Below are 27,987 nucleotides of genomic sequence, written 5' to 3'. Positions count from 1 at the left end.
ACAGATCGTCGATTTGCAATCTTAACCTCTGGGAAAGTTGGAATGGTAATGGTATAATGGGTATCGTCGTCGCACCGAAAAGAAGAATAGAAAGGTATAGGACATAGGAAACAAAAGCAATCGCTCAACTCAAGCGCATCACTTGGCCAAGAAACGCGACAGGCCAAATGGTCGAGTTGTGTGAAGCAATAGGAAAAAGCAAAAGTCATGGCGACTCGTGTCATGGCGATACGAGGCTCCAAGAGACGAACGGTACGGGTCATTACGGTCGGTCGGTTGCCGGAAAAAAAACAGGGTATCAAGGTGAAAAAGGAACGGCGCCTTACTCAGTGATAGGCAAAGAAAGCCTAGAAGAGAAGGCGTAGTTCGTAGCCAGTCGAATGGACGTTTTCGGTGACACTGATATCTCCATCGACCTGAATGTCTGTAGGGCCGGCGTCCCACTCGCGCTTCATCGAATGCGCCGGAGGCGTGCCGATTTCGTGGAATTCAGCCGTCATGTCCTGTTGCTCCGGTATCCTGCTGACTGCATCATCGTCCATTAAGATTTGTAGTCCTTTCTGGTTAACGCGGATGGTCCGTGTCACCTTGCTAGGCTCAATCTTGAGCTTCATCGCAATGCCAGTGACAAGCTCCTTGACAGTGCGATCCATAAGGTATACGGCTCGGAAATAGTTGTCCTCTGGCTGGCGACCGGCGAGCCTGGGCTGGACGAAAAAGCACGCAACTGGCTTGAGCAAGGGCTCTGGTGGTGGCTGGTACGTCTGGTCAACGCCAAGAGCTTCGATCCATCCAGAAAGCGCGTGATCGTCGGAATACGGTCGTTGGACTTTGGTTGGGACATCTGCGCCTCCGTGCATATTCGCCATTCCCTTGAGATCGCCAGTAGCGGTTTGCGGAAGATTTCGCCACTCGTTTGAAGACATGCGCGAGGGCGGTTGGAAGGGCTGCGGACGTTGGAAAGAAGAGGCGCGACGTTTCTCCGACTGGAGAGATTGTGAGCTGGGAGTTGGAGATACCACGGACGAAGTCGATGTCTGTGGATCGTGTCCATCCCACATTTGTGCATCCACGTTGGTGTCCAGCTTGGAGAGATCGTGGGACGATGCGCCCAAGACAACTGGATGCAGATCTGGGTCGTCCTGTGCTTCTCCTTTGAGGTAGAGAACACTGACAGGCCTGGTCGAGCTGAACATGTCCTGCAAAGACGCCAGTTTGATATGAAGATCTTCTTCAGCTGGCGCGCGAGCTCCTTGATTGTCGCTTGTCGAAGACATGGACCAAGTCCGCTTGTGCTTGGGCACCTTGCCGGGTCTTTGACTCATGGTGCCTTTGGAAATTGAGCCACTGCGCTTCCGCTTGCCAAAGTCTTTCATTCCAGACTCGACTTGCGCAATTTGCTGCTTGAGCTTGTCGATCGTCTTCTTGACGTGCGCAACATCGTTGGACAGTTTCCGCTCGGCGCCGTGGTCTCGGAAGAGCTTGACCTTGCAATAACAAAGCTCGGCTTCTGATCGCTGGGGCGATGATCCAGCAGTCTCCGTGATCAGCTCCGTCTTTGCGCAAAGTCGAACCGGGATGCCCTTGACGCCTTTGGAATGGCTAAAGTCGGTAGAGAGGAAGTTGAAGCGCACAGCCAACGAACACTCTGGCGAAGCATTGGGAACGGGCGTCCATGTTACCACGAAGCCGTCAAACGAGGATGATTCCAGCTCTACCCTGGGTCGGCCTTGGACTTCGCCGCCGCCTACTTGGCTCGGGTCAACAAATTCAACAGCTTGCAGGCGTCCGCCACGCTGATGGGCTTCATTCGTGCCTCGACCTTCTTTCCATAGTTGCCAGCAAGACGCGGGTCGCTGGCGTTGTTGCTCGTCCTCGAATGAAATGCGAATAAAGGTCCTGTACTTGAGATTTGGCGAAGGGGGCTGGAGTGGAGCCGTATCGACCAAGGAGATGGAGTAAGCTTGTCCCTTGTTTAGATACGTCACCGGGACCTCGTCTGGCTGCTTGACCATAGCTGTTGGCGCATTCAGAGTGACGTGGTATCGGAAGCTATCCAAGTTAGCAGGTGTATTCCACAAAAATGACACGTGCTTTGCAACTCACTTTTGATTGGGTGGAGGGGGTGCAGATTGGACTGCAGATGCTATGCTGTCATATGAATGGGGTGCGAAGCCTATGAGAGGCGATTGCTCTTGCATCTCGACTTCGGGCACCATGTTGTCCATGGGAGAATTCTCATGGGTTTGCGCCAAAGGGCGCTGGTCAAAGGCCGAAGGCTGGTGAGTGAATTGGTGGGGCGCAAAAGACTGCGAATGCTGCGGCTGCATGCCAAAGGGATTGGCATTTTGGAAGTGGTGAGAGCCGAGGGCATGGTGGTTGAAACCATGCAAGTGGGCAGTAGGTGCGATCTGGCCGGCATGGAGTCCACCTTCTGAGGTGGGAAGCGACAGTGGGGTGCCTAAGCCAAAGCTGAAGCCAGGCGTGTGCAGGTCGCCGGCCTGACTGTGGTAGAGCGTATTGGTGCCACCCGGAGTTGGGGTGTAGTAGCCAGGCGGCTGGTTTGCAAAGGAGGTGAATGCAAAGCTGTTTGGGTCGAGCAGTGAGGGCGTAAACCTCCAGGGCTCATTGTTGCCGCGCGGAGTGGGGTCCTGGTCCTTGATGTCCTCATGGCTGTCAGGCTGGCTGTTGCGGGCCATAAAAGTTAGCAGTTGGGTGCATGACTTGGTTGACATGGACATGTCGGTGGTTGCGCGCAAATGCGTCCCGAGGGATCGGAAATGCCATGTCGGGGAAGACGTACCGAGAGGGGTTTGCGATGTCCAAGACATCGGCGAGCGAGTGGCCTGGCGGCGCGGCGAGAGAATGGGAGCGCTGCTGGATGTGGGGGAAGTTTGCCTTGAAGTCTTCTAGCAGTTTCCCATCGGGCTTCTGGCTGTTCAGTCTGTGAGGGGTTAGGCAGTCAGCAGGCTGGTTTTTTTGGGGGAGTGCAAAGGCAGCGTTCGAACGCGACGCGCGCAAATCACATGCGAGCTTGGGCATGGCGGCGGGCGTGACGTACCGATTTCGAAACATGGCATCGGGCTTTCACTCGGGCGATTAGCAGGATGGAGATTCGGGGAGCATCTGGTTGACGGGTAGTGTTTGTGTTGGGGCGAGTGTGGCTTGGTGGGGGGGGTTGAGGCTGGGAGGGAGAGAGAGAGAGGGAGAGAGGGAGGGAGAAGGTGAGGGAGCGAGGGAAGCAGCAGCAGCGTGGGAAGCGGATCTTCTTGGGTTGATGAAACAGAGAGCAGCTGCCACGAGAAAGGCAAGCCTGGGAGAGTCAAGCCACAGGGCGACGTCCAGGGCCGGTGGTCAGACGTCTTTTTAGCTAGCGACGAGCAGCGCATCCACCATGGGCTTGACGGAATTGCTCGAGGGCCGCGCGTGGGCAAGGGTGGAGCATCGGGTCTAGGCACACACACACACCACAGCAGCAGCAGTACACACATGCACATCCACACATGCACACATTCACATGGTCCCTGCGGGCCTGCCTGTTCTAACGCTGCCCTAGCTGGGCGGTCGGGCTGGGCTGGCTGGGTGGTGCTAGGCCCGAAGCTGCTGCTCCACTGTACGAGTACTCACTTAGCATTAGTGCTGTGCGGCGGCGCGACATGCACATGGGCCCAGCCGACAGAACAGACGCTGCTCCCATGGCCTGGCATGCTCCCCCAGCACACGCACAAGCACACAAGCGCAGAGCCGGCCGCCTGCACAGCCACGGCCCTACGGCAGACGCGAGCCGCCCTCCAGTCGTGCTGTACCGCATCCGGGCCCGATTTGCAGTGCAGCTGTCGCCATCCCGCACAAGGGCCGCCGGGCATGCTGCGAGCCTTTGACCGACGACATGGTACACTTGGTTACTGTATTGTAGTAGTCTAGCATACCATACCACGCCATACTACTGGCCTAACAGCTCCAACTCCAACAACACGTCTTCTCCCCCGTCCAGCCACCTTGCAGCCCGCGGCGCACGGGGCCCCCATGGTGGCTTCACCAAGCCCTTCCGTGTGCATTGCCGTAATTTACTCGTCCAGAAGCCCTCGGCTCGCACGCTATGCCGTCTTGGTCGCCAGGCAATCGCATGGCGCCTACCGTGTGCGTTGGCTCCTCAATGCGAAATGACATATGTCGGCCAGGGCCCCGTTTCCACTCGTCGACCGATGCTGGCTGTTGGCTGCGCTGACGGCCCTGGTCCGCTGCACTGCGCTGCGCTGCACTGCACTCGCTCCCATTCCACGCGACAGACATGTACACATCCCCCTCCCTTGTCCATGCTTATGTACTTGCCTCATGCTTGCTATTGCTGCTTGCTCCTGCTCCTGCTCCTGCTCCTGCTCCTGCTCCTGCTGCTTCTCCTGCCGCCAGCACTCCCCTGCGTTTGCGCGCCGGATCGGAGACGAGGTTCCACCCCGCCAAATTCGCCAAATTCGCCTCAGAGCCATGCCTGCCCACTGCTCCTGCCCACCATGTCCACCCACCAATCCCACAGCCGGCCGTTGGCGCCCTCTCGCTTGCCCTTAGCCAGCCTCGCTGCCTGTGCCTGCCCACTACCCGCCTACTCGGAATGACCTTAATGCTCAACGTTATCCCATCACCTGCCAACCCGAGATTAACGACTGTGCTTTAGTGGGCGTTTGCCCGACGACACACAGCACAGCTGCCCCGTCCATCAAAAAATCCCCATCCGCCATGTTCGCCCATGTCGTCATCGTGCCGCCGCTCGGCCCTTTGGCTCTCCCTGCGGCCCTTGTGCTTGCCAGGCCCCAGAGGGTCGAAATTTCTTACCATCCCAGCAATCAAACGTCACTCTGTCCTGCGGTTACACCCACCGCCCGTCCCGGTTGGTCATTGCATCCAATGCTGACACTACCGGGCCAATCGCTCGCCTCCGCCAGTAGTCATTCGGCACCTGCAGTAGTCGTGGTAATCCCATCCCCATCTCTATGCTCATCAATGCACACAAAAATAGTCGTGGCAACTGTTTTGTTGCAGGCGCTGATCGACAAACGGGACGAGCTACGAGGCCACCACTTACGCTGCTTCTGCGCCTGCTTCTGCTTCTGCTTGCAGCTCTGCGCCTCAATCCCTTTCGCAATGTTCCCGTCGCATGTGCATGCTTCTGATTGGCCCGACCCAGCAAACACTCACACCTCGCTGTGGCACAGACCCACTTACTCGCCACACTCGCCACACCCCGACGCCACACTTGCAGATCCATTTCCGCCCAGACAAGCCAGATGCCGTCGCAACGCGTATGCTTGCAGCACCGTAATAGCCAAACACGACGGCATCTTTCGTAGGGCTGGACGTTCACCACATGAGCTCATCCACCGTCACTATTAGTCCGAGTCAAGAACGCCCCCCAAACTATCTTTCTTACTCTTCCGCGCCGCGGTCTTTTTTTGATTGTCCAATCTCTGTCCAATCTTCAATGGACCCTGGGTGTCTCTCTCTCTCTCTCTCTCTTTCTCCCCTGAAGCTTGCATTAGCTACTTTCACCACAATAACAAGGCGAGGCAAAGTCCAGAAACTTCTCTCTTCTTTGTCCGTACCACTTGCGATGCCATAGCCTTCCATCAATGTCCAAAAGGAAAGAAAAGAGAGAGAGAGAAAACGCCTCGCCGTCATGGCGGCAAACATGATACACAGGAACATTTACCGCGAATACGTAGTCAAACGTAAAATCCCGCGCGCGGGCGCGCCCCCCTTCTGATCTCAACTTCCTTCCTTCCCCCTTTGGCTACGGTTTACTCATCTCGCTAGCTTTGTCCGGCCACTAAGATTGGTTATTTCACCTAGCAACTTTGGTAATTTCACTACCCATCACCCGGATCGCATTTCGTCTCGTCCAGACCCTCTTGGTCTGTAACCCCCCAGCAGCCGCCCGGCAGTCAAACGCCTAGAACGTCGCCCGTCCCCTCTGTTTCATACCATCTTAGCCGTTGCTTGTTGACACGTAGATCATGGAGTACTAGGGCGCGGAACATAGGCCACGTCGAACCATTCTCTTGTGTGACATACTTGATCATTTCTCCTCCGAGCTCAGCAGCGCCCCGGCCTTGTGCTACCGTCCAATCAATACCAGACCGAGCTGCCTGGATAAAACCACTCGTTATCCGCTGTTCCATTTACGCAAAGAAACCCCTCTCATCCACTTGCTGCCATGTCCTCCGACCCTTTATCCTCACCTCCCCCGAAGCCTTGCCTCTTGTGCGTTGGCGGTGGCGGTATCATCGTCGATTTGGCACTACTGCTTTCGCCACGTGATGTATGATCTCCGGCCTTCCGTGTGCTTGCTGTTGCTCCGGCCTGGGAACCGCTGTCGAGTCCGGTGCCACTCGAGTCATCGTCGTCTCTCGAGACGGACAAGCATGACCCTGTGTGCGAACTCGCAAGGGAACTACGCCTACCCGAGTCCCGTGGCTGAACCCTTCCACTCCCCACGTCCTCGCGGAACGCCGTAACCACACTCGACTGCGACCCACGACGGCCCTCTTGATACGTCTTGTCCATCCCCTCTGAACTTGATGTCGAGCTTCCTTGGCTACTACGGCCCAGGCTTGGGGCCGGGCTCGGGTAATCTGACATGTTGCCAAAGTCTGCCCTCGAGCTCTGAGTCGACCCTCTTGACCTTTCTGACCGTATCACCGGTGTGTAGCGTATGGTATGCGACGAGACCTGTGCGACAGAGTCCTCAGGCCCTTCGTAGTGGGTGTACATGTCATCTAGCGTAGCCTCCTCAAAGAGAGCTTGTAGCTCGTCTGCTCCTGGTTCGAAGGAGAACTGTCGACGATGACCTTGGTGCGCACTGAGCTGTGGTTGCGAATGGAGCCTCTCTGCAATGCGCGTCTGCGTCACACCTTGTTCCAAAGCCTGCTTCTTGACATTGATGTCTTGCAAAGTTACTGCGCCCGCATCTGCTTCATTATCGAGCACGATGGAGGGTTCTTCTGGCATTGGCTCTGAGAGCAGCATCATCAGTTTGTGATTGAAGATGTCCGGCTGCAAGCCTCGTCGCCTTGCCACAAGCGTGCCAAGCTCACGGAGAGCTATGAAAGCATTACACTCAGTGGCTGGCTGCATTTCCGTCTGATGAATTGACGTCTCGTCTGATAGTGCATCACCGGATCTTGCAGAGAAGTCTGAGCTATCAGAACCCGTGACGGACGATGGCGGCCGAGCCTTGCGCATTGTACTCAAGTCTAGCTCGCTCTGAACATGGCGTGAAAGCGTAGTTTTCTCCGAGTCAGGAGGAGTACCAACCAGTAATTCCGAAGTGTTAGAGAACCGCTTAGATAGTACCGCCATCTTGCTGGAAGGGGACACCGGTCGGCCATGAAGTACTGGATGAATTAGACTGACTCTGAACTCTTGGTGAACCGTCATCTACAACTTGCCTCTATCACTCAGACGGTTGATTTCCGCGTCAAGTTTGTCTTCGGGAAGTAACCTGTGGTCTCGTGCGAGGCTGTCGTGCGAGCTGGTCTTTCTGTGTCTCCGCTGACGATCCACAACACTTCCCTGGCGCGCTTGCACAAGTCTACAGTAATTAGACCAAGCTAGTCAGAGCGCAGTGCACATACTGACCCCATCATGCCACTTGCACCGCGGGCTATAAGTAGCTCGAGCCGGCGTATCTCCGCATGGTATGCATCTTCCGAATACGACCAACCTATCTGTGCTTGTGACCAGTCCCGAAGTGTCTCTTCCAGCAGCATCTCTAGGTGCTCCTTCTGGTCCCGAACCTTGCGGTAGTCTTCAAATACGCGAAGCAGGCCGCTGTGATGCTCTGTGGGTATTGGAGAAGATGAGCTGGTAATATGCAATCGAACGGACTGCGTCACAAGTAGTGGATCAACGTAGGCTTCGAACGGCCGTGGTGCCTCTTCACTCCATGGTTCCGAAAAATCGGGTATCCTTGCACTGTCCTTGAACGAGGCGAAAAGCGAGGTATACCGCGAGAGCTTTGGCTTAGAGTCTCGGTACAACGCCGCCATCTCCAAACGTTCACGTCGCCCATATTCAATGTCTTCGACTGCAGTTCCTGCAGTCAGGGTACTCACCGGGGTTTGTGATCTACTGCTGTGCAGTGTCTTTAGCCAGCTAGGTTGACGAGGTCTGTCACCTTGGTCTTCGGTAGCTGTGGAGCGTTCGCCGTCAGATCTGAGCGAAGAGATCTTGGTTTGCTTCTTGGGGTGTTTACTGTGGCCTAGGCGCCAGCCCCTACCATCTGGCATGTTGTTTTCCTGTGCAAGCTCTCTCGATAGGTGAGTAGCTACGGAGAGCCCGGGGAGTTGCGCGACGTATAAGTCCATATCCTTGACAGGTCACGATTGCCAGTTGAGTGAGGCTGTGGAAAGTGGCCGTGGTAAAGGTGATTGCTGTGATTGACGGGCAGGTGCTGCCGCGGGGCCAGCTCTCACCCTCACTACCCTGACCGACATCATTTGGAGCAGCTCACCTTCACCAAATATGGTAGCACGTGACGTCTATACGGCTGCCTAAGTGTCGATTCTGGAGTGAAACTAACTCTTCAACATCTTTACTGCCCTTTGCAAGTATGGCGCTGTCATCGTTGCTCCTGCCATTTTCTGGACTCAACCCAGCACCTCACGTTTGTATCGGGCCATGCATCCAACCCCCCCTTGATGAAATGCGTGGACATTCAGAAGACAAGTAGCCATGAACGCCGCACTAGAGCTCGCGTCATGTTGGGGTTTGAAAAGAAGGTAAAAATATTGCTAATGTTGACAGGCGCACGAAGTGGCCAGGTGAGCGGTGTGATGTCCTGCAAGTGCATTCAATGTTCGTTGGGAGCATACATACTGATGGCTAGTCCACAAATTCGTGTGTTTGTCGCAACCACGAGCGACTATATTCATCAGTCGGGGTGTTTTGACGTTAAAATGGTTCGGCCCCAAAACGGCTAGATAGGTACATACTTGGGTACTTAGTAAGTAGCGAAAACTGGTCCACCAGGGCACTACTCTCGAACCACTTGAACCTATACTTCATACTTGCATCGCAACAAGATGTCGCTATCTTACGCATATTCCTGATCCGGAGAATTATTAGGCCCATAATACATGCCACCCAAGGAATCGTTTGTATCGCATAGCCGCCTCCAAGATCGTTGCCAAGGGACATAATATTCCGTGTTTCGGTTGAGTTTGAGTACTGTTTCAGCACACTCAAACCGCCTAGCAATTGCGATAACTTGGCTGAACAACACTCAGTCTAGAACTTTGTTAAGAGATGTTCAGTATAATGATATGTATAGTCGAGGTGATAGTACGTAATACGGAAATTCGAGGTGGTGGGTGTAAGGTGGAGAGTCGGGATGATGAGCGTAGAGAGCTCACTGCAAGGCAGCAAGACTACCATTACGTGACACAACTTCAAATGCCTCAGTGGCACCATCTCAACAATGTCCAATGCAGTCAGACGCGCGTCGGTTATAATTCAGGAAGCCATCGACACGTCTCTGACAGCCTTGACACACATGGCCAGCGAGCATCCCCGACCGTGCCCACCCCACAGAACACAAGAGCTCCACTACCCGCCAGGCGTGCAGGACAGAGGGCTGTGCATTCGCCCATATACCGCCAAGGTGGTGCCAGGGAAATATAGAATCCGGTTTCAGTCTGTCTGGTTTGAGGCACCAAGTGAAATATACGAGGTTAATGTGTGATTAGCAGTGATCCTGGACAAGCAAGGCGTTGTATTGCGTACATACCTTTGTCTTGTTGACATTTATAAGGCAACGTCCCAGCGAGGTCCTAAGGTATTCCATTCTTCAGCCTCAAACTACCTTTCTCTTCTTCATATTCGCTCTTTGTCGCAGTGCGACTTTTACCATCTCACACATCCGTTTCAACTTTTCCTTGAACTACCGCGACTGCAACTCTACTCGAATACTCTCGAACCCAACCATAATCACCTAAACACTATTTCCAAAATGAAGTTCGCCATTGTCGCCACCATCATCTCCATGGCTGCTTTTGCCGTTGCTGCTCCCATTGCTAGCGAGCGTACGTCTCCCTGTACAACTCCTTGGAGATGGGAAAGGAAGAAACTAACAAGATGCATAGAAGTCGCCGCCCGCCAGAACCATGGCATGTGCGTCAAGTCCGACAACGGCGAGATTACTCAAATCCCCAACTGCTAGATGTGATACCCCAAGAGTGGAAGGCCAAGACGGAGTGTGGCGATGAAGAGAACTGGGGTGTAGGCATACGAATAAAGAGTAGAGACAGCCTGCAACAAACTCATAATATTCAAAGCACCCAGGCTGCGACCATTAGCAGACCACAAATCATCCATGGCAATAAATTCAGTATCTTCTACAAACCATACATCTAGAGTTGTCCAACGTGATTAGTCGACACCCAAGAGCTTAGACGTATCCCCCTCACAAGACAACGAGACATATGTCAGAAGCGTCAAGCAGAGGTAGCGATGACAGTCTTCACCCGTGTAGTTGTTAGCGCTATCACTCTTCAAGCGCTAGTCGCCGTTTTGTTGGGGTAAGTACATGTTCGTCCACCTGGGTTAATCCTTCCACGTTTCGCGGTTCCCATACTCGGCCTGGCGCCGAAACGTAGGCGCTTTGGAACACGATGGTTTCATTTGGGGGCTTGCCTCCTTGGGTAGCTCGCCTAAGGGCTGAGCGTGAGATGAGCTATAGTCGAAAAGTGTGTGTGTGTGTGTATCTGAGAGAATAGGCAAAGTCTACACTTTGAATCCCCCGCAGATACTAGCTGTGTTCGGCAAAAGCAGTAGTAGTAGTGATTCTTGGCCATTATAGTCATCCGGCTACAACTGCTCGTGTTGGACTTGGCTAGCAATGTCTCAGTTTAGCTGGCGTTGGAATGTGTGTGCTATGGCGTTGGAGAAAGCGGACTAACAAGTTCTAACCACCCGTTATGGACAGGTGATGCGCTAGACATACTGGCCGTTGCCCATATTCAATAAGACTAAGCAGACCCTGCGTCTCCCGCTTCGTTGCAAATTGGGACTGCAACCCCACCATCGACGTCCAAGACTGCGACATGCACATGTGCCATTAACGGTAGTTTATTTGCTTTTCCCCGTATTGCACCCACTGGGACGTAAATGCGGAGCTCGAGGCCCCGTGACACACCAAGCGATGGCGTCAGTACACAGGACCGACCTATGGGCATCCTGTTTCCAACAAGCGAGATGATCGTCCCAAGGATTCACGAGTCGAGCGAACTGGTCGCATCTCCGTGGACTGCAAAGGACTGACAGCACCCGTCTGCCTCGAGGCGTTGCATCTTGGTCCTTGCGAAGACTGCCCCATCTCCTAGTCCCCAGGTTCCCATGCGCAACGCCAGCAGATTCACACCGTGTCCGCTCCCCCTTTGGCCATTCCCCGTGCGCACAATGCGTGTCCAGACACAGCAAAAGGAGCGGTTGTCGTGTTCCGGCGCAGTATGACGTTGCCCAAGACAAAAATGCCAGGCTTTGAAGGCCAATCTTCAGCCACCGGCCCTCTTCAGGGACGGCGCCCCTACCACGCCTTAAAGACATGTTTATCGTGAACTGCACTCAGGGCACACTCCTACGGCTTCAATTCGGCGCCTTCCATGGACAAGCTAAAGCTCAAGGCGCGTACGGCGCGCAGCAGGCTCACTGGTGCTTCTTCGTCTGCGCCTGACACGCCTGAGCAGACTGCTCCACAACAATCGCCCGTACCACAGCAAAACTCCAGCACACATGCCCTCCACGAGGGCACTTACGCCCGCGACTTTGGCGTCCCCGCCGACCAACAACCACAACAACCCACCGTCGAGCCCCCTACTTCATTGGAGTCGTCCATTGACGCGGGCAGCCATGTACCCAAGCCCTCCAGGGTCAGCGACCCGTCGTCGCATGTTACATACCAGTGAGTTCTGGCCTTGGCGAAGTAGCAAGGCGCAATAGTTAACATTCATCGAGGACGCTTGCAGCACAGCGAGCAAGGAGCAACTCTGCGCCAAACAGAGGAACACCGCCGTTCCAGCAATACCCACGCCGACCCCAAGCTGCCCGCCAAACAAGCATTGGCATCCGTCGCATGCCCTCGGGGAGTCCCTTGAGACAGACCGTTCAACAGCCAGCTTCATCCACCCCGAGAGCAGGCACTCCTTTGCCTGCGCTCGACGAGGAGCAAGAACTAGGCCAGCTTCCATCCAACAGCAGCCAATCCACCCTCGCCCATACCAACTCGGCACCCGATCAGACTCGCCTGCGGAGAATAAAGAGCGCTGTCCAGCTTAGGATACCATTCTGGGGCAAGAAGGATGAAGAAAAATCACATGCAGCAGGCCCCAGTACCACCACTGCCCAAGACGACGGAGCGACCAACTACAGTTCAGGCATGGTCGATGTCTTGGATACGCTTGACCCAGAGGTTGCGACCCTCACGTCTTTGACAAATATGCAGAATTCACTCTTCATCCCTAATCTACCCTTTCTCAACCGCCGACCTACTTACAACCTGCGTCGACGAAAGAGCGAGACGGAGAGCCTCGAGGAGATCAACCGCATATTGCAACCTGCCTTGGCTGCTCAGGCACAGGAGCAACAAGCCCCGGCTTTGCAACGCTCTCCAACTCAAACTACAGCGACGACTATGATGACAATAGACTCGCAGCTGACAGATTCACGATATGCTGTGCTCCCTGAGAATACTGATTTGTCTGGATGGAGCGTGGCCGATAAAAAGGAAGTCAACGATCACGTGCGACACATGCTTCATTCACGGCGATCGAAGCTGAAGCGCTCACTCAAGGGCTTCGGTCATTACGTTCGCAGACGTAAGTACATATATTATCAGACATTTGGTACTCCTTCTCACACACTGCAGCACTGGGTTTCCTTGTCACTCTCTATGCAACACTGATCACATTATTCGGTCTTGCCTGGGTGCTATTCTTGATTGGCTGGATCAATGTCGGTGGACAGCAGATCTATGTCGTCCATATCATTGACAGCGTTCTGGTCGCCCTCTTCGCAATTGTCGGAGACGGTCTCGCTCCCTTCCGCGCCGTAGACACCTACCACATGATCTACATAGCACACTACCATCACTATACCTGGTCACGCCGAAAGAAGGACATGCTGCCTGATCTAGCCGATCACAACGACCTGCCTGCCGAGCACGCTCCTGTATCTGGACCCAGAACTACCGATCCTAGTGACCCAGAGAAACAATGGGAGTTTACCGTCTTAACACCTAAACAGCAGGAGAAGCTCGAACATCACCAGAGCAAGTTCTGCAAATCGCACTCCTTCTACAAACCTCATGAGACGGAGACCCACTACGCATTTCCTCTTCGTTTCCTGGTCGCCATTGTTGTACTGTTGGATTGCCACTCACTCCTCCAAATCTCCCTCGGTGCATGTACTTGGGGTATCTACTACAAGAACCGCCACTTTGCCATCACTACTGTCATTCTCATTTGCTCCATCACCTGCAACGCAACAGCTGGTCTTTTGATCTGGCTTGGCGACAAGAGGACGAGGAAGAAGGATGTGCTGGAACGCATGAATAGGCAGGAGCTGACGGAGGAGGCGATCAAGGAAGTGCAGAAGAAGAAGGAGAAGGAAGGCGAGAGCAGCAGTGACGAAGCCGGTAAGGAGTCGGAGAAGAGGAGAATCAGTTTGGACGCCTTTAGGCCCAGGAAAAGCATGGACAAGGGAAGGAAGAGTATGGACAAAGGGAGGGCGAAGGAGCCGGCCCAGACTGAGCAGAACGCGTATCCCTGAATGATTTTCGTTGCATATCGTAATTATCTAATAGTCTTCTTCTTCAAGCGTACCAGCGTTGAGATACCAATCTTGCCTATTAATGTCAGAATTTGCTATGTAATCAGTACTTCGCTTTTGACTTGTATCCATGTTACTAACCGCTCCATAGCAGGAATGTATCGAAGCTCTCTTCTTCTGTTAGAATTGCCAAACGTGACTGACGCCTGACTTATGTGCAACAGCATACAAAAGCATTGGACACTGATATATGTCCGCAGCGTTAGTAGAACACAATGAACATATGCATATGTGTTTGCCTCTAGTATCATACGTAATATCACTGTTAGATGAAAGGGTATACTCGACAAAGACTCGGCTTAATTAAGGTTCACCTTGCAGGAACGCAACGATGAATGAAATGTGTGGTACACGGTTGTGTCCTTGGATTATAGCAATGACGAGAAACCTTCTGTGGTGGAATTGCACACCCCAGAACGATACTTTCATACTCGGCTTGAATGTCTTGCAGTGAACTGAAGACATCCCTATAGGGTCGATCCAACAGATCTAGCCATAACCTGCACAACACAATTACTCAAGCTACCCCACTGGAACCAGACTAATATTCAGTGTGTGTGAAAGCGGGGTCAAAAACAAAGCGGAAGGAACAAGACAAATAGCGTTGCAGGCAGTCGTGGTGGTACATTGTTCCGGTCACGGGACCACGCGTTGCCATGTATTTCTACTAGGAAAGAGCGACGTCTGTTTTGTTCTGCCCTGTATCCCCACTCCTCTCACTTTCACCACTCCACTCCTATCACCGAGGAAGGCTCAGTGCAGAACTTGCAAAGAAACTTCTCACCCTGAGACACGCCTGTGTTCTCAAACCTTACCAACCTCATCCTGTTCCATCACAATCAGTCATTCAACTGACATCATGGGTGCCTGGGGCTACTGTAAGTGAAGGGAACATTTAGTAGGGTACGACTTTGGACTGACATTGCCCTAGGTCTCTTCCAGTCCGATCATGACTTCGATATGATCTATGAGATGAGCCACGAAGCCGGCCTTGCCAAATTCGAGGAAGACGCCCGAGCTCGTGCAAAAGCAGAAGGCAAGAGTGACGAGGAAGTGAATTCTATGTGCTATATTATCTACGGCAAAGATTGCTCAGACCCCGAGCTTGTCCGCAAGCACCTCGATTCAGGTGTCCTTGTCGACATGATTGCAAAGAAGGAGTCAAAGATGCTGTCTAAACTCACTGGGTCCCTGGAACAGAAGGCCGAGTATTGTACTCGAGATCCTTGCTACGCATACGTCCTGCTCGGTGCATGTTCCATGACACTTGGTTGCCAGCTGCCTGACGCTTATGTTAGCATGCTGAAGAGGGTCTACACCGAAGGCGGGCTCATGCCGGATGCGCAGCGCCAGATGAAGAAGGCCCTTTTTGGTCCAGGTGGCTACAAGAATGGCAAGCCTTACGATTTCAAGTCCAAGACGCTCTTGGAGGTTGCCAATTCTCGTGAGGTCGAAGAGCGCGACACTGGCTCACAAGGCTTTATCATGATGAATGTCCTCAGCCCAGGCGGCATATGGGACACCGGTATGACCACATCGACAACTTCTTTGGTCTTGAAAGAACTTCGGGCACAGCACCACGAACCTGACTCATGCGGTGGCTGTGGTGCGGAGCACAGAGCTGGTGGCAAGGCTCTACTTACGTGTTCCAAGTGTCACAATCGAAAGTACTGCTCTGTCGAATGCCAGAAGAAGTCCTGGAAGGTCCACAGGAAGGTTTGCGTGCCTCCAAAGGCTTTTGCCTAGGCATCCGACTGCAATACGGTGACGACGAAAACAGTGTCTGCTATAACTTTCAAGGCCATTACAGCTGCTGCCGCCATATGATGGACATTTTGAGGGTGATCGAAGATTATATAATGGTGATATTCTAGTGGTGGATGTCATATCAAGGTGTCGCTATCCGAGAACCATGTGTAATGACTTGAAGCTGTCTCTTACTGCGAGACACGATGAGGGGACGAAGAGTAGAAGCCAACGAAATGTTATTATGATTACTGTATATCGGTAGGGCATTTCCGCTGCATTAGCTACACGCCTCAATGAATCATTGCAATCACAGTCCAATCCTTCTTTCTAATCATGAGTGAATGCCTACAAAATAAAATATTTCTGTCATATGGTATATCACTGTAAGACGACTTTCTTTAAATCATCCATGGCTCCTAATCACATCTGGACCAAAACTTCAGGTTCGAGTACAAAAGCATAGCACACATATCATATATAAGCACACTTATCTAAGTGTATCTGATTGCTCAATTTCAGACCCTGAAGCAGTGCGATACTACCTCAAGAATTTCTATGATGCGCGTACACGAATACGCAACAAACTATTGTGATATCCCGACAGGAGGGGGTTTTTTTTAAAAAAAAAAAAAAGTGGAATACAACGCCGATATCTCCAATGCAGTGCAGTGCAATGCAATCGTTTTTTTGAAACCCGAAACGCCCCCCCCAAAACCCCATGAATAGTGTTACATTTATCATCACAAAAAGGACTGCTGGAGGGAACCCCTCCCAGTTGATGCTACGCACGTAGCTGCAGTATACATTGCAAAGCTACTCTTTTCCACACAATGTCCAACAAGCATACACACGCGCGCGCTAAACAGGGAATGTGATCAAGCAATACGAGAAGAGCGATAAGAGCACTACTGTAGACCCGCCTTGTTCGTCTTGACCGTATGAGGAATCGGCTTCAAGATACCCTTGTTATCGCCAGCACCAAGCGCGGTACCCGTCGACCACCCCATCTTCATCATCAGCGCGTGACCCCTATTCTCAGGACCCAGCTCTGGAGCATTCGCACCGACAGTCTCGCCATCCTTGTAGCCTAGCTGAGGCCGGCTGCGCGTACCGCTCTGTTTGTGCTTGATGGTCGAGAATCTGCCTGCGCGTCCGGCACCACTGGCACCCTGGGGGTAAAGGGGGCCGCGGAGACGCTTCTGGAAGCCTTTCTTTTGGATAGCCATGTCGAATTCATTGTCGGTGTATGTGCGGGTCCGGGAGGTCTTGGAAAGAATGGTGAATCTGTCCATGCCGTCACCGCGGGAGCGGGAGTTTAGGTTGAAGAATGCTGCGGCTTGGTGGACGGTGGCGCGGCGATAGGCTTCCATGGGAGGTAGCGAGAGTGTCTGCATGTCGCCCATTAAGAACTCGCGTATTTCTTCGACGATGTCTTCCATATCGATGCCACCTTGGTATTTGACCTTGAGGTTGGGTCCTTTGCCCTTTCTACCCAGCAAGCCCTGCTGACGTAGCTCCTCACGTTCCGCCTTCTTGAGGCGCTTCTTTGCTCTGTCGGCCTCCCAAGCATTTTGAAGCTGCTCGTTCAGGTCAGAGTCATCCAGTTCCGGTGGTGGCTGACCGCGTCGGCCTTTCTTCTTGGGCTTTAGTGAGGGTCGTTCGGTGTCCATAATGTCGAAACCGCCATATGGGTCCATTTCAAGAGCTGCAACCATTGCAGATGCAGATGGGAACGTAGGATCCTTGTTACCGCGCGCACGGCCTCGCTGCTTCTTGTTCGGTTTGCCGTAACCGCCGAAAGACGACTTCTTAGTGGGGCCCGATGCGTCGAAGAAGTCGTCAGCACCGTAGAGAAGCACTTCGTCAGCGCCCAAGCTGAGCTCTTCTTGTTTTTGTAGGATCCTAGCGATGGTCTCATCATCTAGTTCTTCAGCATATGCGTCTTCATCTTCATCTTCGTCATCTTCTTCATCGTCATCATCGTCCTCGTCGTCATCCTCACCCTCATCGTCCTCATCTTCATCTATATCTTCATACTCATCTGCAGAATCACTGCTTGTGAGCATTTGCTGCTCACGCTCAAAGGCTTCGGCCTCAAATGCTTGGATCATTCGCTTCTCTGTAGGGCTTTTGAGAAACGTAGCTGGCAGCCAACGAGCGTCATCGGTGATAGAACCTTCGTAGACGCAAAGATAATGAAGGCCAGATTTACGGGTCCGTTTGGACAGGATGCGTACAACTGTATCCATGACGTCGGATGAGGTGCTCATGTCCTCGAAATCTCGCAGCATATCCGAGTCCCAGCCTTCGCTACCTTGATCGTCATCTCCGCCATCTTGACTTCCAGATGCTGGCTCCCAATCATTGTGGCTGCCTCCATCCAAATCCATTTCGCGACGAGCAAAACCAGATGCAGCCAACATATCATCGGTAAAGCCAAACTCCTCAACGTTTTGCATGTAGTCATCCATAGCCGCATCACGCGAATTGGCGTTGTCCTGCAGGAGAGCTTCCATATCGAGTCGTTCTGAAACGGGCAGCCACCCAATATTGGGTTTACTGCGGTGTTGCCACTCAGTGGTGGTACCCTCCCAGGCAGGTTTGTCACCCCTCCGCTTTGCAAACTGATTCCGATCCACCTCGTCAGGATCCGACACTGTCTCTTCTTGTACCTTAGATGCACTGCTCATGCTGATGCTGAGCTCTACAGATACTTGGGTAGCAGCCTCAGTTGGTGGTACAGGCTCATCCTTTGTAGAGTCATTTGCTGTAGTAGTGGCTGGTGGTTCTGGGTTTATATCCGAAGCAACAACAGGCGCAGCTGGAGGCTGGACACAGCGCCCTCTGAAAAGGACCTCATCTGCACTTGACGAAGCATCTGAAGGCACAGGTGATGGACTGCGAATAGCCATCTGCGCCATGGCTTCAGCATTGTCCGGCGTGGAAGAAGGCAAGGAAGACGTAGCAGACGCCGGGCTGGACTGAGAGGGCTCTTCTTGGGCAGGCTTGACGTCGGGCAAGTTCTCCTTCAGGGTACCTTGGAGATGTCCAGCGCTTACGAATTGGATCGGCATGTGACGTAGCTTGTTATCTGCTTTGAAGGCGGCAGTACGATGGCTCGACACCCAACGGGCCTCGTCCTTTAGAGAGAATTTAGATGCGATTGCAGCTGGCACAAACGTATCCTCGTCGTGGAGGGCCCATGATTGCGAAGAGCGTTTGGCGGGCGCACGGTGCGGAGTGCTCTTCGCTGAACCGCCCTTGGCCTTGGTCTTGCCCTTCTTCTTTCCACGGGACATTGCTGCAGAATCGCACTGGGTTTGCAGGGGGAGCGATGTGGAAGGGAGTGGTGGCGACACAGCGGCGAGGGCGAGGTTGAGCTTTGGATTGAAGATGATGCGCACTTCCTAGTCCACTTGGCGGGGGGAACGGCGTGGGGCTAGTCGGAGCTTATGACGATGCGCCGATTATGCAAGCTCGCAGTGCAAGCCCCAAGCTGAACAGGACAAGTGGAATATAAAGCGCGTTCGCGGGCTGCTCTCTGGACAGCTTGGCCCATATTTGGATAGACAGCGAGCGACATACGCATGTAACAACACGTGACTGGTTGCAAGCTGTCATCCTGTAAGACGTAGGCAAGTGCAGTCCAGAAGCGTGTCGGAGCTTGGGATAGCCCAGATAATAGCCAGGTGATAGCCACCCCCCCCCCGCCACAACCTTGGTAGAGCCGCATATGACCTGGAGCCCGCCGCAGCTCCCTCTCCACATTCTGCGTTCCATATCGCGCAGGGGCTCCATCTTTGTTGCAAGACCGTCGTTGCTGCCCAGATACCCAGTGCAAATACCCAGGGCACAATACCGACACACATGTAGCCAGCTCTAGGCAACCTCATCTCGGACCTCCGCATCACCTCCGCACCCAACGGCCGCCTAGGCCCTACCACCACCCACGATACTACCCATCATGCACGACTTTGAGCGCGTCAGCCGCAATATCGTCCGCACCTTCTACGACCCTCCGCCTACGAACGACTCCAGCGAACCCATATGGCTGCTGGGCCAGCGTTACGATCCCCGTCCGCCACCAGCTAGGCCGCCGCCTAGTGATGCCGCGGCCGCCGACGAACCCACTCCACCGTCTGAACGCAACGAGGACGAAAGCTGGATACGCACAAGCATCGACGTTTCTGAACGCAAGGAAGCTCCAAATGGCGAGGATCCCGCACAGTACGGCAACTGGCCGTCGGCATTTCTTGATGACTTCGAGTCGCGCATCTGGATGACATATCGCTCAGGTTTCGCAGCGATACAAAAGAGTCAGGACCCAAAGGCAACAAGTGCAATGAGTTTCCGTGTTCGCATGCAGAATCTGGCATCTCCAGGCTTTACCTCTGACACAGGTTTCGGCTGCATGATCAGAAGCGGGCAGAGTATCCTGGCCAACGCATTGCAGATACTACGCTTGGGCCGTGACTGGAGATACCAGGACAAGCCCACCGCTAAAGAGCACTGCGAGATACTTTCCCTATTTGCCGACGACCCGAGAGCGCCCTTTTCCATTCACCGCTTCGTTGAGCACGGTGCCGCCGTCTGCGGAAAGTACCCTGGCGAGTGGTTCGGCCCTTCCGCAGCGGCGCGGTGTATCCAGGATCTGGCCAACAAGCACCGCGAGGCTGGCTTGCGAGTCTACGTGTCTGGCGACGGCGCGGACGTGTACGAGGACAAGCTGAAGGAGGTTGCCATAGACGACGATGGCGAGTGGCAGCCCACACTAATCTTGGTCGGCACTAGGCTAGGCATCGATAAGATCACGCCTGTTTATTGGGAAGCGCTAAAGGCGAGCCTGCAAATGAAGCAAAGCATAGGCATTGCAGGGTGAGGCACAATACGGAGCTATTTGACGTGCTCTGCTTGTTTGTTATGCTAATCTCACACAGTGGCCGTCCATCTGCTTCGCATTACTTTGTCGCTACGCAGGGAAATAACTTCTTCTATCTCGACCCGCATAGCACTCGTCCCTTGCTTCCATATCGACCGCCCCTATCGTCTACCGAGACTGAAAATGACAATGAAAAGCAGAACCAGAATCAACTAGCAGTCCCATCTAGCTTGGACGCCTCAGCTACCTCAAACTCATCCTCGACAACCATTGTTCCCTCTGCAACGCCTACGGATGGTTCCGACCGAACCACCTACTCAGAAGAAGAGCTGGCCACATGCCACACACGCCGCATCCGACGGCTCCAAATCCGTGAAATGGATCCATCAATGCTCATTGCCTTCCTCATCACCTCGGCAGATGAGTACGAAAGCTGGAAAGAAGGCGTCCGCAGCGTACAGGGGAAAAGCGTCGTGCACGTGCAAGACCAGGAACCCATGCCTCGGGGCCAGGAGAGAGAGGGCGCGGTTGACGAAGTGGAGAGCTGGGATGAAGACGGCTTGCAGTAGGAAATCGGGTCTGGTGCTTAGACTGGCGTTTGGAGGGCTTATGATGACATCATTCGGATGCTTGCATTTTTGGAGTTGGACTGCGGGATCTGAAATGTGTATATCTGTAGATCCTATATTTTATGAGCAATCAATATCGGTGTTGTTTGTAGTCAGGTTTGTCAAGTGAGGCCAGAAAATCCATGAAATCGGGCCGGGCTCGAAGTGAAATGTAGGTGATTCTGCTGTAATTATGTGAAATGGACTCCTAAATAGAAATGAGTTGAAACAATCAAAGCTGAAAATTCGAAGCAGGAAAATGGGAAAGCAAAAGTGCGTGAAGTTGGAAATAATTGATTCGTTCCCGTCTGCTGTGGTATAATGTACAGACCCAGATGGACCTCGTAGTCAAAGATGACTATATGATTCGATGACAGACAAACCGACCCATGATCACATTAGCAAAGGACCCGTGAACACCGCACCCCGTAACCACTTGTCATAGTGGCAAGAAAGACCCAAAGAAAACATCCAGCGAAGAAAAAGCACTCTATTTGGTGGATGAAGAGTACTTGGTGACGGCCTTGGTACCCTCAGATACGGCGTGCTTGGCAAGTTCACCGGGCAGGATCAAGCGGACTCTGCAATTGGTGTTAGTGGATGCGATGGAACGTAATTGTAAAAGGCGGTGAAAACGTACGATGTCTGGATCTCACGCGATGAGATGGTGGACTTCTTGTTGTAGGCAGCGAGCTTGCTGGCCTCAGTGGCAACGCGCTCGAAGATGTCGTTGACGAAGGAGTTGAGGATGCTCATGGCACGGTTGGAGATACCGGTGTCGGGGTGGACCTGCTTGAGGACTGCAAAGACGCGTCAGCAAATCTTGTCTTACAAAGGCGGAAGATGCGGATGCATTGAGACCACGCGATTCAATTGCGTGTCGCGCTTATGGCGCGCAAACGGGCCAAACTTACCCTTGTAGATGTAAGAGGAGTAGGTTTCCTTCCTGGTCTTGGTGCGCTTCTTCTTGTCGCCAGAGGGAGCGGCGGTCTTCTTGCCAGCCTCCTTCTTCTCAGCGGGAGCCTTGCCGGCTGGGGCCTTGCCGCCGGTGGTGGGAGTCTTCTGGGCTTTGGGAGGCATTTTTGGAGATTTGGGCGGTGGAGATTGGAAAAAGTGGAATCTGGATTGAAAGCAGGAGCTTCGAGTGAGATGGGGCAAGTAAAGTGTCGTGGGTGGGTGTCGAGATGGATGAAGGGAAAGGTCGTCGACGGCGGGGGGACGCGCTACTTATGGGGAGCGCGCTCGCATGTTGTGATCCAGCAGCGCCTGTGAGGCCCGTGCGGAGGGACGCTGGCCGCTTTGCCTGTTCGGTGGCTAGGCGAGGGCGGCGAGTGATCTTGCGTCGACATGCGGCAGGCGCTAGCCGGCGTTGCTGCCCTTTGGCGCGCTAGCGTGCGCAGGTTGATCTCGCGCACTCGCAACACGCCAGCGCCGTCCTTATAAGACGGCCCCGCCCCCCAACACCAGCAAGCAATCCATCGTCTTGATACTCCACGCCCACAACCCGCTCACCCACGCCGCTCCGTCCACACTCCCGTCTTTTTCGACTCCCACTTCCAAAAACAACCCCCAACCAAAACCTCATTCAAAATGACTGGCGGCAAGTCCGGAGGCAAGGCCAGCGGCTCCAAGTCCAGCGCCCAATCGTAAGTGCCCACTGATTGCATTCTTTGCAACCTTTTGCCTTCACCTGGGCTGCGCACCTCGTGCACTCTTGTGTTGCAACTTGTTTGCTTTTGACGCGTCTTTTGTCTCAATTGACGCGTCTTTTTTTCGCATCTTTTCAATATTACATCATTTGCTAACAGCAATTCCAGTCGTTCATCCAAGGCCGGTCTCGCTTTCCCCGTCGGTCGTGTCCACCGTCTCCTCCGCAAGGGCAACTACGCCCAGCGTGTCGGTGCTGGTGCTCCCGTCTACCTCGCTGCCGTCCTTGAGTACCTCGCTGCTGAGATTCTCGAGTTGGCCGGTAACGCTGCCCGCGACAACAAGAAGACCCGTATCATCCCCCGCCATCTCCAGCTCGCCATCAGGAACGATGAGGAGTTGAACAAGCTTCTCGGACACGTTACCATCGCACAGGGTGGTGTCCTCCCCAACATTCACCAAAGTACGTTTATCGCATTCAGTCTCATCTCAACAATCACTAACGCATTCTTCAGACCTTCTGCCCAAGAAGACTGCCAAGCCTGGCAAGGGTCCTTCGCAGGAGCTCTAAGCGCATTTTGCTTTTGAGTTTCTTCTTCACGGCGTGGTTACTTCATGGGTCTTTTTCGTCTGCAATGATAATGGGAGTCGGTCTGGGTTTTGGGTTCTCGGCTTTTCACGGGATTTATACCAGAGCTGTATATTAGCTGGTCGCTTTGATGACCACAGGCTCATGAGCTGAATCGAGCATATCACTTCACTGCACCATTCTTTGCCCGTGTTTTCCTTTTCTTGCTCATTGTCACAGGCTGCATTGAAACTCGACTTTGTTCGCATCTGCCTCGCGCAACGTGGCTAGGCCATTGCGGGTAGCCTGTCCGCTTTGGTGGTCAACTCCTGAATGTGGGGTTGCTGTTTTTGGCGAGAACAGGTAGTGGCGGCGCCACAGCAACTGTGCAGAAGGATTGGCGGCGCCCTGCATTATTGGCGGTCTTTGTCGTTGAATCACACATCTCTCACCGCCAAATGGATTGCAACCTCTGCATTTATGGTCTACGGCGCAAGCGTAGAATGAACTTGGTTTTTGGCGACATGGGATGTCAATCTGCGTCATTGGACTTATCTCGGAATTCAGGTAGATAAGATAGTGACGTATTGGAGCGTACTAGCAATATTCTTGAATTTGAACATAGGCGCATTTGCAAGGCCGAATTAACTTCATGAGTCAACATACCAAATTACACCCCTTGACTACATATGTGCACAGGCCGGAAAGTACATGCAATTATGGCTAAGATTTACAAATAGTATCGATCTTGCGTTGATAGTTGTGCGCGCTGTGGTTCGCTGGGAATGTTCTTAGACTACGCTAGCCTGTGACTACACATGACCCTTGCCAGATTTTTTGCTCTATTCAGACTTTTTTTGTCTGTATTCAATGGTGATTTCCTATTCTAGTAAATACCACAATAGGAAATTAGGAGTTAGGCCACTGGCGAATCACCCGCTGTCGTATATTACTCGGTTTCTTTTGTCATATTTGAGCTACCACGTCAATGCACATTATGTAGTTGTTGTGGGACTATGGTAATCATGTCTCATTGAATTCGTGTGGTATTATATGGTTTTCTTTAGGCGGAGTTTGGTAAATCGACCTGTTGTATGTTGACCTTGGTTGTGTGCGGGAAATGTTGCGGAGGCATTTGACACTTCCACAGTGTAACCACGTACGATGCACCATTACACAACATGTGCATATGAGTTTTTAATTTAGATGAGACAAGACTAATCACTTCTATTTACATTACACTCGATGGAAGATTCTTTTAAAATAATACTGTTCCACTTATCGTTTAATCTGAATTTCTGGACAATATTACAAACGGAGTTTTTGGAATTAATTGTCGAACGTCAAATCATTCAAAAAATCATCACACCACGACCACAGTCTGATGCAGCCTAACAATGAGTATATATGGAAACCAAAGCCTAGGAATTGTTTCCGCATGATTTTTAGGACAAAAAAATATCAGCCGTTGTTGTCACGTTTTTTGTGAAGCTGAGGCACGTGAAGGGCAGCCGAAGGGACTGCCCGGAGCTCCGTTGGCCCAAGCTGAGCCTACTAACCGGAAACCGGCCCCGTCACAGGCACGACTGCCAAGCCCGCGACATCAACCCGCCCTCAGCACCTCACACGCACCCGCGACGCAATAGCGAGAGCCATTGCGGCCACGAACCACATCTTGCATCGCTGCTATGAGTACCAAAACACATGTCCTGTAAGCGCTTCCGTAGCACCCTCCCGCATCACCTGTTATGCACGCGCAGAAACTAACCAAGCCGCAGACGCCTCTACAGGCGGTCCCTCAAGCTCGCCCTCGACTGGAGCGTCCATCGATACCTCTGGCGCGGACAGGCTCTGTATATCCGCGAGCTTTTCGAGGCTAAGAGAAACGTTACCGAGCCCCGTGTAATGAGGGTGCGTCTCGCGATTCCCTCTGCAGGCCATACACACAATCACCCATACAATTACCCAGTCACCCACCCATCTACAGACTCATATGTACCACAGCCCTGCCAATGACCATGCTGATGAGATGTATAGGACTTGATCAAGGAGACAGAAGAACTTCTCGAGAAGTGGAAGCACCCAGACCCTTACCGCCCACCCACGGCCCCCGGAGGTTCGTTCCTCCCTACCAACTTGAATGCTTTTTCTGTGTCGGCATCACAGAGATGGTGATACTAACTACCCATAGGTTCAAAATACGAGCGCAACCTGCCCTGCCCAATCACCGAACGTAAGTTTCTCCACCCCCTGTGTTCTAAACACAATCAAAATTAACCATGATTAGCTCCACCAAAGATGATTTTGTAGTGTTTGACATGAAAACTATGTCCGGGTCAACTTGTACATATTACAACGATAGTGCTACATAGCAGTAGTACGCAATATCACAGTAAAAGAAGGACAAGGCCCGTTTCGCTCATGTTGCGCTTCTATCTCCAGGCGCTACGCATTTCTTCTTTCCTCGTGTCATGATCATTGTGTCTAGATGGCACGCCAATTGACGCTTTCATTAGGTCTGATACTTTCTCACTCTCCTTACAGTGTTCAGATATCCCATACTGTCTATCACATGCTCTCTTTCAACCCAGAGCGGTACATCTCCAAGTGCCGCATTTTGTGCCCTTTGCTGCACCCATGCGTCCTCCATATATGCCCACTCTGGCATTTCGCAGCAGCCTCCAATCAGGACTGTCCTTTCAGGTGAAATACTATACAATAGCGACTCGTGTGTCTTTGGTACCAGGACCTGCACTACCTTCTTCTCTGGATCGAAGCCGCGAATCAATGCAGTGCAAACCAACCTCGTTGTTTGAGGATCCAACGGCTGTACCATACCGAGCGATGCGGATTCCGGGAAGAAGGGGATCCGAAGCCTCTTTGTTCGTGGAAGAGATGTATAAGGGGTTGGCACGATCGATGACGTCGACTGGACCATTTGGACAATAGAGCCATTCAGCGCATGGACTAATGAAGCAGGCTCGACGGGCTCCGAGTACATTGCGAAACCGACTAAATCTTGCGTCCGCTCATTAGTTTCTTCGTAACAAAACTCCCACGGTACGAGATGAGAGAGTGGTTCAGAACTCCAGCTCAACCCTTGTGTCTGGCCAGGGTTCGTACTGCTAGACTTGAGATGGAAGTAGGATTGCATCTGCATAGTGCATAATTCCGCTTCCTTCCTCATCAGCGGCAATTGTGGTTGTTGTGCAGCAATCTCATGCACTGTGCCATGGTACTGCGACGTGATAGTCTGCAGTACATGCAGTCTTGCTGCCGTCTCTGTATCGATGGCTTGTGTGTCACCAAGATGAACCGCATTATGTGGTTTCAGCCTTGCTAGGAGCTTATCGAGAAGGTCAGAGTGGGGCGAGCATAGGAAGCTAGGCGTGTCGACAATGACTGGCAGGGACGAGTCTTGGGCGTGAAGGTTACGGTATGCCACTAGAAGATCCTCCACACACGCCTCATAATAGTCGGAATAGTTGGCCAAGTTCGCAGGGATTGGATGTGCGCGTACTATTTCATCCGTGACTATATCTTTGGATTCGGGCACGATTGATGGATGGGCGAAGCTTGGTCCCAGGTTCAGTTGTCTGACGATGACGAGTGATATCTGACCTCCAGGCGTATACTCTTGCTTTCTCGGGTCAAGATCCATATAGCACACAGCTGGTACTGATAGAGCAGTCTTTCCTAGGCCTGTAAGGTAACGGTTGACGAGTCGCCTCGCAAATGTTGATTTCCCCGAACCCAATGAACCAGTCACTACCGTCATGGATGAGCTACCAGCACAATCCTCGATAGCACGAAGCCAATCTTCGGGTGCCATTTCTGGGCACAACGGCCTGGAAAGAGTGTCGGCACCTGATTCAGTCACCTGCACAAAAAAATCAGTTCAGATGCGATGGAGTTGCTTTGGGATGTGTTGGGTTCAGACTGTATCCCGTATGTTTGAGGACAAGGAGTAGCACTTACAACACTAAACGATCTACCGTCTTGGGCTTGAGAATCGGTGCACCATATATCATCAAAAAGTGGATTGATAACAGAAAGTGGCGCTGGTGCACTGCACGGCTGAAACAGGATATGATTTGTACCATCCAGTCCGCGAATCTTGAATATAGGATTGGTAGCTGGCACAAAGGCTCGATACACTTTGTTCTTCTGGCCGTCTCGACCAACTGTACCAATATTGGCGCCATTGATATGGATAGCGCCTCTCAGTACCGTGAATTCAAAGCAGCCAACAAGCGCAATAGTCGCGTGCTTACTTAAGTTGATGGTGAGCTCGGTATCGGTTTCTGAGATGATGTTTTGTGGGTCGTTGCGCCAGTTGCAAAGTTTGAGGTTGCGCTGTACAGGCACATCTTCCTCATCCGTATCTGGATCTTCCTGCTCTGGCACCCGAGCTTCTAGTAGCGGGCTTTCTGGTACAGAAATTTGCTCAAGCGTGATTTCTGGTGTTTTTACAACTTTGGCTGTCGCTTCCGTTCTTAGGCGAGCTGCTGCAATTGCGGTAAGCGGTTTTGCGCTCGTGGCATCACGCGCCCCAATTTCCTCTCCTCTCTTTCTTTTTCCGGACATTTGGAGTGTTAGTATGAATATTGGTGTAATGATCCCGGCTGCTGGCGTCGTAGGACCGAGATGAATGGGTT

At 52.7% G+C, this 27,987-nt stretch overlaps 11 protein-coding genes across 11 annotated transcripts; 6 read left to right on the top strand and 5 right to left on the bottom strand.

Annotated features, from left to right (window-relative positions):
• Window positions 1–347: 347 nt before the first annotated feature.
• On the bottom strand, window positions 348–3,075 carry COCMIDRAFT_22708 (uncharacterized protein; the record flags this gene model as incomplete). The annotated part of the gene is made up of 4 exons (XM_007685553.1): window positions 348–2,052; window positions 2,107–2,685; window positions 2,804–2,944; window positions 3,062–3,075. 4 exons carry the CDS (start codon window positions 3,073–3,075, stop codon window positions 348–350), a joined length of 2,439 nt encoding a protein of 812 aa, XP_007683743.1.
• A 3,117-nt stretch (window positions 3,076–6,192) lies between these two features.
• On the bottom strand, window positions 6,193–8,360 carry COCMIDRAFT_32944 (uncharacterized protein; the record flags this gene model as incomplete). Its single annotated transcript, XM_007685577.1, has 3 exons — window positions 6,193–7,402; window positions 7,439–7,585; window positions 7,633–8,360. 3 exons carry the CDS (start codon window positions 8,358–8,360, stop codon window positions 6,193–6,195), a joined length of 2,085 nt encoding a protein of 694 aa, XP_007683767.1.
• Window positions 8,361–10,003: 1,643 nt separating this feature from the next.
• Window positions 10,004–10,213, top strand: COCMIDRAFT_83943 (uncharacterized protein; the record flags this gene model as incomplete). Its single annotated transcript, XM_007685618.1, has 2 exons — window positions 10,004–10,076; window positions 10,137–10,213. 2 exons carry the CDS (start codon window positions 10,004–10,006, stop codon window positions 10,211–10,213), a joined length of 150 nt encoding a protein of 49 aa, XP_007683808.1.
• Window positions 10,214–11,654: 1,441 nt separating this feature from the next.
• Window positions 11,655–13,818, top strand: COCMIDRAFT_84002 (uncharacterized protein; the record flags this gene model as incomplete). Its single annotated transcript, XM_007685617.1, has 3 exons — window positions 11,655–11,953; window positions 12,007–12,866; window positions 12,917–13,818. 3 exons carry the CDS (start codon window positions 11,655–11,657, stop codon window positions 13,816–13,818), a joined length of 2,061 nt encoding a protein of 686 aa, XP_007683807.1.
• A 919-nt stretch (window positions 13,819–14,737) lies between these two features.
• Window positions 14,738–15,624, top strand: COCMIDRAFT_83766 (uncharacterized protein; the record flags this gene model as incomplete). The annotated part of the gene is made up of 2 exons (XM_007685616.1): window positions 14,738–14,756; window positions 14,810–15,624. 2 exons carry the CDS (start codon window positions 14,738–14,740, stop codon window positions 15,622–15,624), a joined length of 834 nt encoding a protein of 277 aa, XP_007683806.1.
• Window positions 15,625–16,532: 908 nt separating this feature from the next.
• COCMIDRAFT_83978 (uncharacterized protein) lies at window positions 16,533–18,926 on the bottom strand (the record flags this gene model as incomplete). The annotated part of the gene is made up of 1 exon (XM_007685615.1): window positions 16,533–18,926. One exon carries the CDS (start codon window positions 18,924–18,926, stop codon window positions 16,533–16,535), a length of 2,394 nt encoding a protein of 797 aa, XP_007683805.1.
• Window positions 18,927–19,591: 665 nt separating this feature from the next.
• Window positions 19,592–21,075, top strand: COCMIDRAFT_22703 (uncharacterized protein; the record flags this gene model as incomplete). Its single annotated transcript, XM_007685552.1, has 2 exons — window positions 19,592–20,502; window positions 20,565–21,075. 2 exons carry the CDS (start codon window positions 19,592–19,594, stop codon window positions 21,073–21,075), a joined length of 1,422 nt encoding a protein of 473 aa, XP_007683742.1.
• Window positions 21,076–21,604: 529 nt separating this feature from the next.
• COCMIDRAFT_1555 (uncharacterized protein) lies at window positions 21,605–22,194 on the bottom strand (the record flags this gene model as incomplete). The annotated part of the gene is made up of 3 exons (XM_007685532.1): window positions 21,605–21,695; window positions 21,755–21,914; window positions 22,029–22,194. The coding sequence occupies 3 exons, from the start codon at window positions 22,192–22,194 to the stop codon at window positions 21,605–21,607; spliced, it is 417 nt and encodes a 138-aa protein (XP_007683722.1).
• Window positions 22,195–22,704: 510 nt separating this feature from the next.
• Window positions 22,705–23,332, top strand: COCMIDRAFT_22701 (uncharacterized protein; the record flags this gene model as incomplete). The annotated part of the gene is made up of 3 exons (XM_007685551.1): window positions 22,705–22,760; window positions 22,932–23,224; window positions 23,277–23,332. 3 exons carry the CDS (start codon window positions 22,705–22,707, stop codon window positions 23,330–23,332), a joined length of 405 nt encoding a protein of 134 aa, XP_007683741.1.
• A 1,685-nt stretch (window positions 23,333–25,017) lies between these two features.
• Window positions 25,018–25,639, top strand: COCMIDRAFT_32937 (uncharacterized protein; the record flags this gene model as incomplete). Its single annotated transcript, XM_007685576.1, has 5 exons — window positions 25,018–25,040; window positions 25,108–25,240; window positions 25,367–25,445; window positions 25,521–25,562; window positions 25,617–25,639. The coding sequence occupies 5 exons, from the start codon at window positions 25,018–25,020 to the stop codon at window positions 25,637–25,639; spliced, it is 300 nt and encodes a 99-aa protein (XP_007683766.1).
• A 202-nt stretch (window positions 25,640–25,841) lies between these two features.
• On the bottom strand, window positions 25,842–27,916 carry COCMIDRAFT_32936 (uncharacterized protein; the record flags this gene model as incomplete). Its single annotated transcript, XM_007685575.1, has 2 exons — window positions 25,842–27,209; window positions 27,308–27,916. The coding sequence occupies 2 exons, from the start codon at window positions 27,914–27,916 to the stop codon at window positions 25,842–25,844; spliced, it is 1,977 nt and encodes a 658-aa protein (XP_007683765.1).
• Between the last annotated feature and the right edge of the window lie 71 nt (window positions 27,917–27,987).

Source organism: Bipolaris oryzae (assembly GCF_000523455.1).
Source record: "Bipolaris oryzae ATCC 44560 unplaced genomic scaffold scaffold_11, whole genome shotgun sequence".
Classification (NCBI taxonomy): domain Eukaryota; kingdom Fungi; phylum Ascomycota; class Dothideomycetes; order Pleosporales; family Pleosporaceae; genus Bipolaris; species Bipolaris oryzae.
This window is presented reverse-complemented; position numbering and strand designations above follow the sequence as displayed.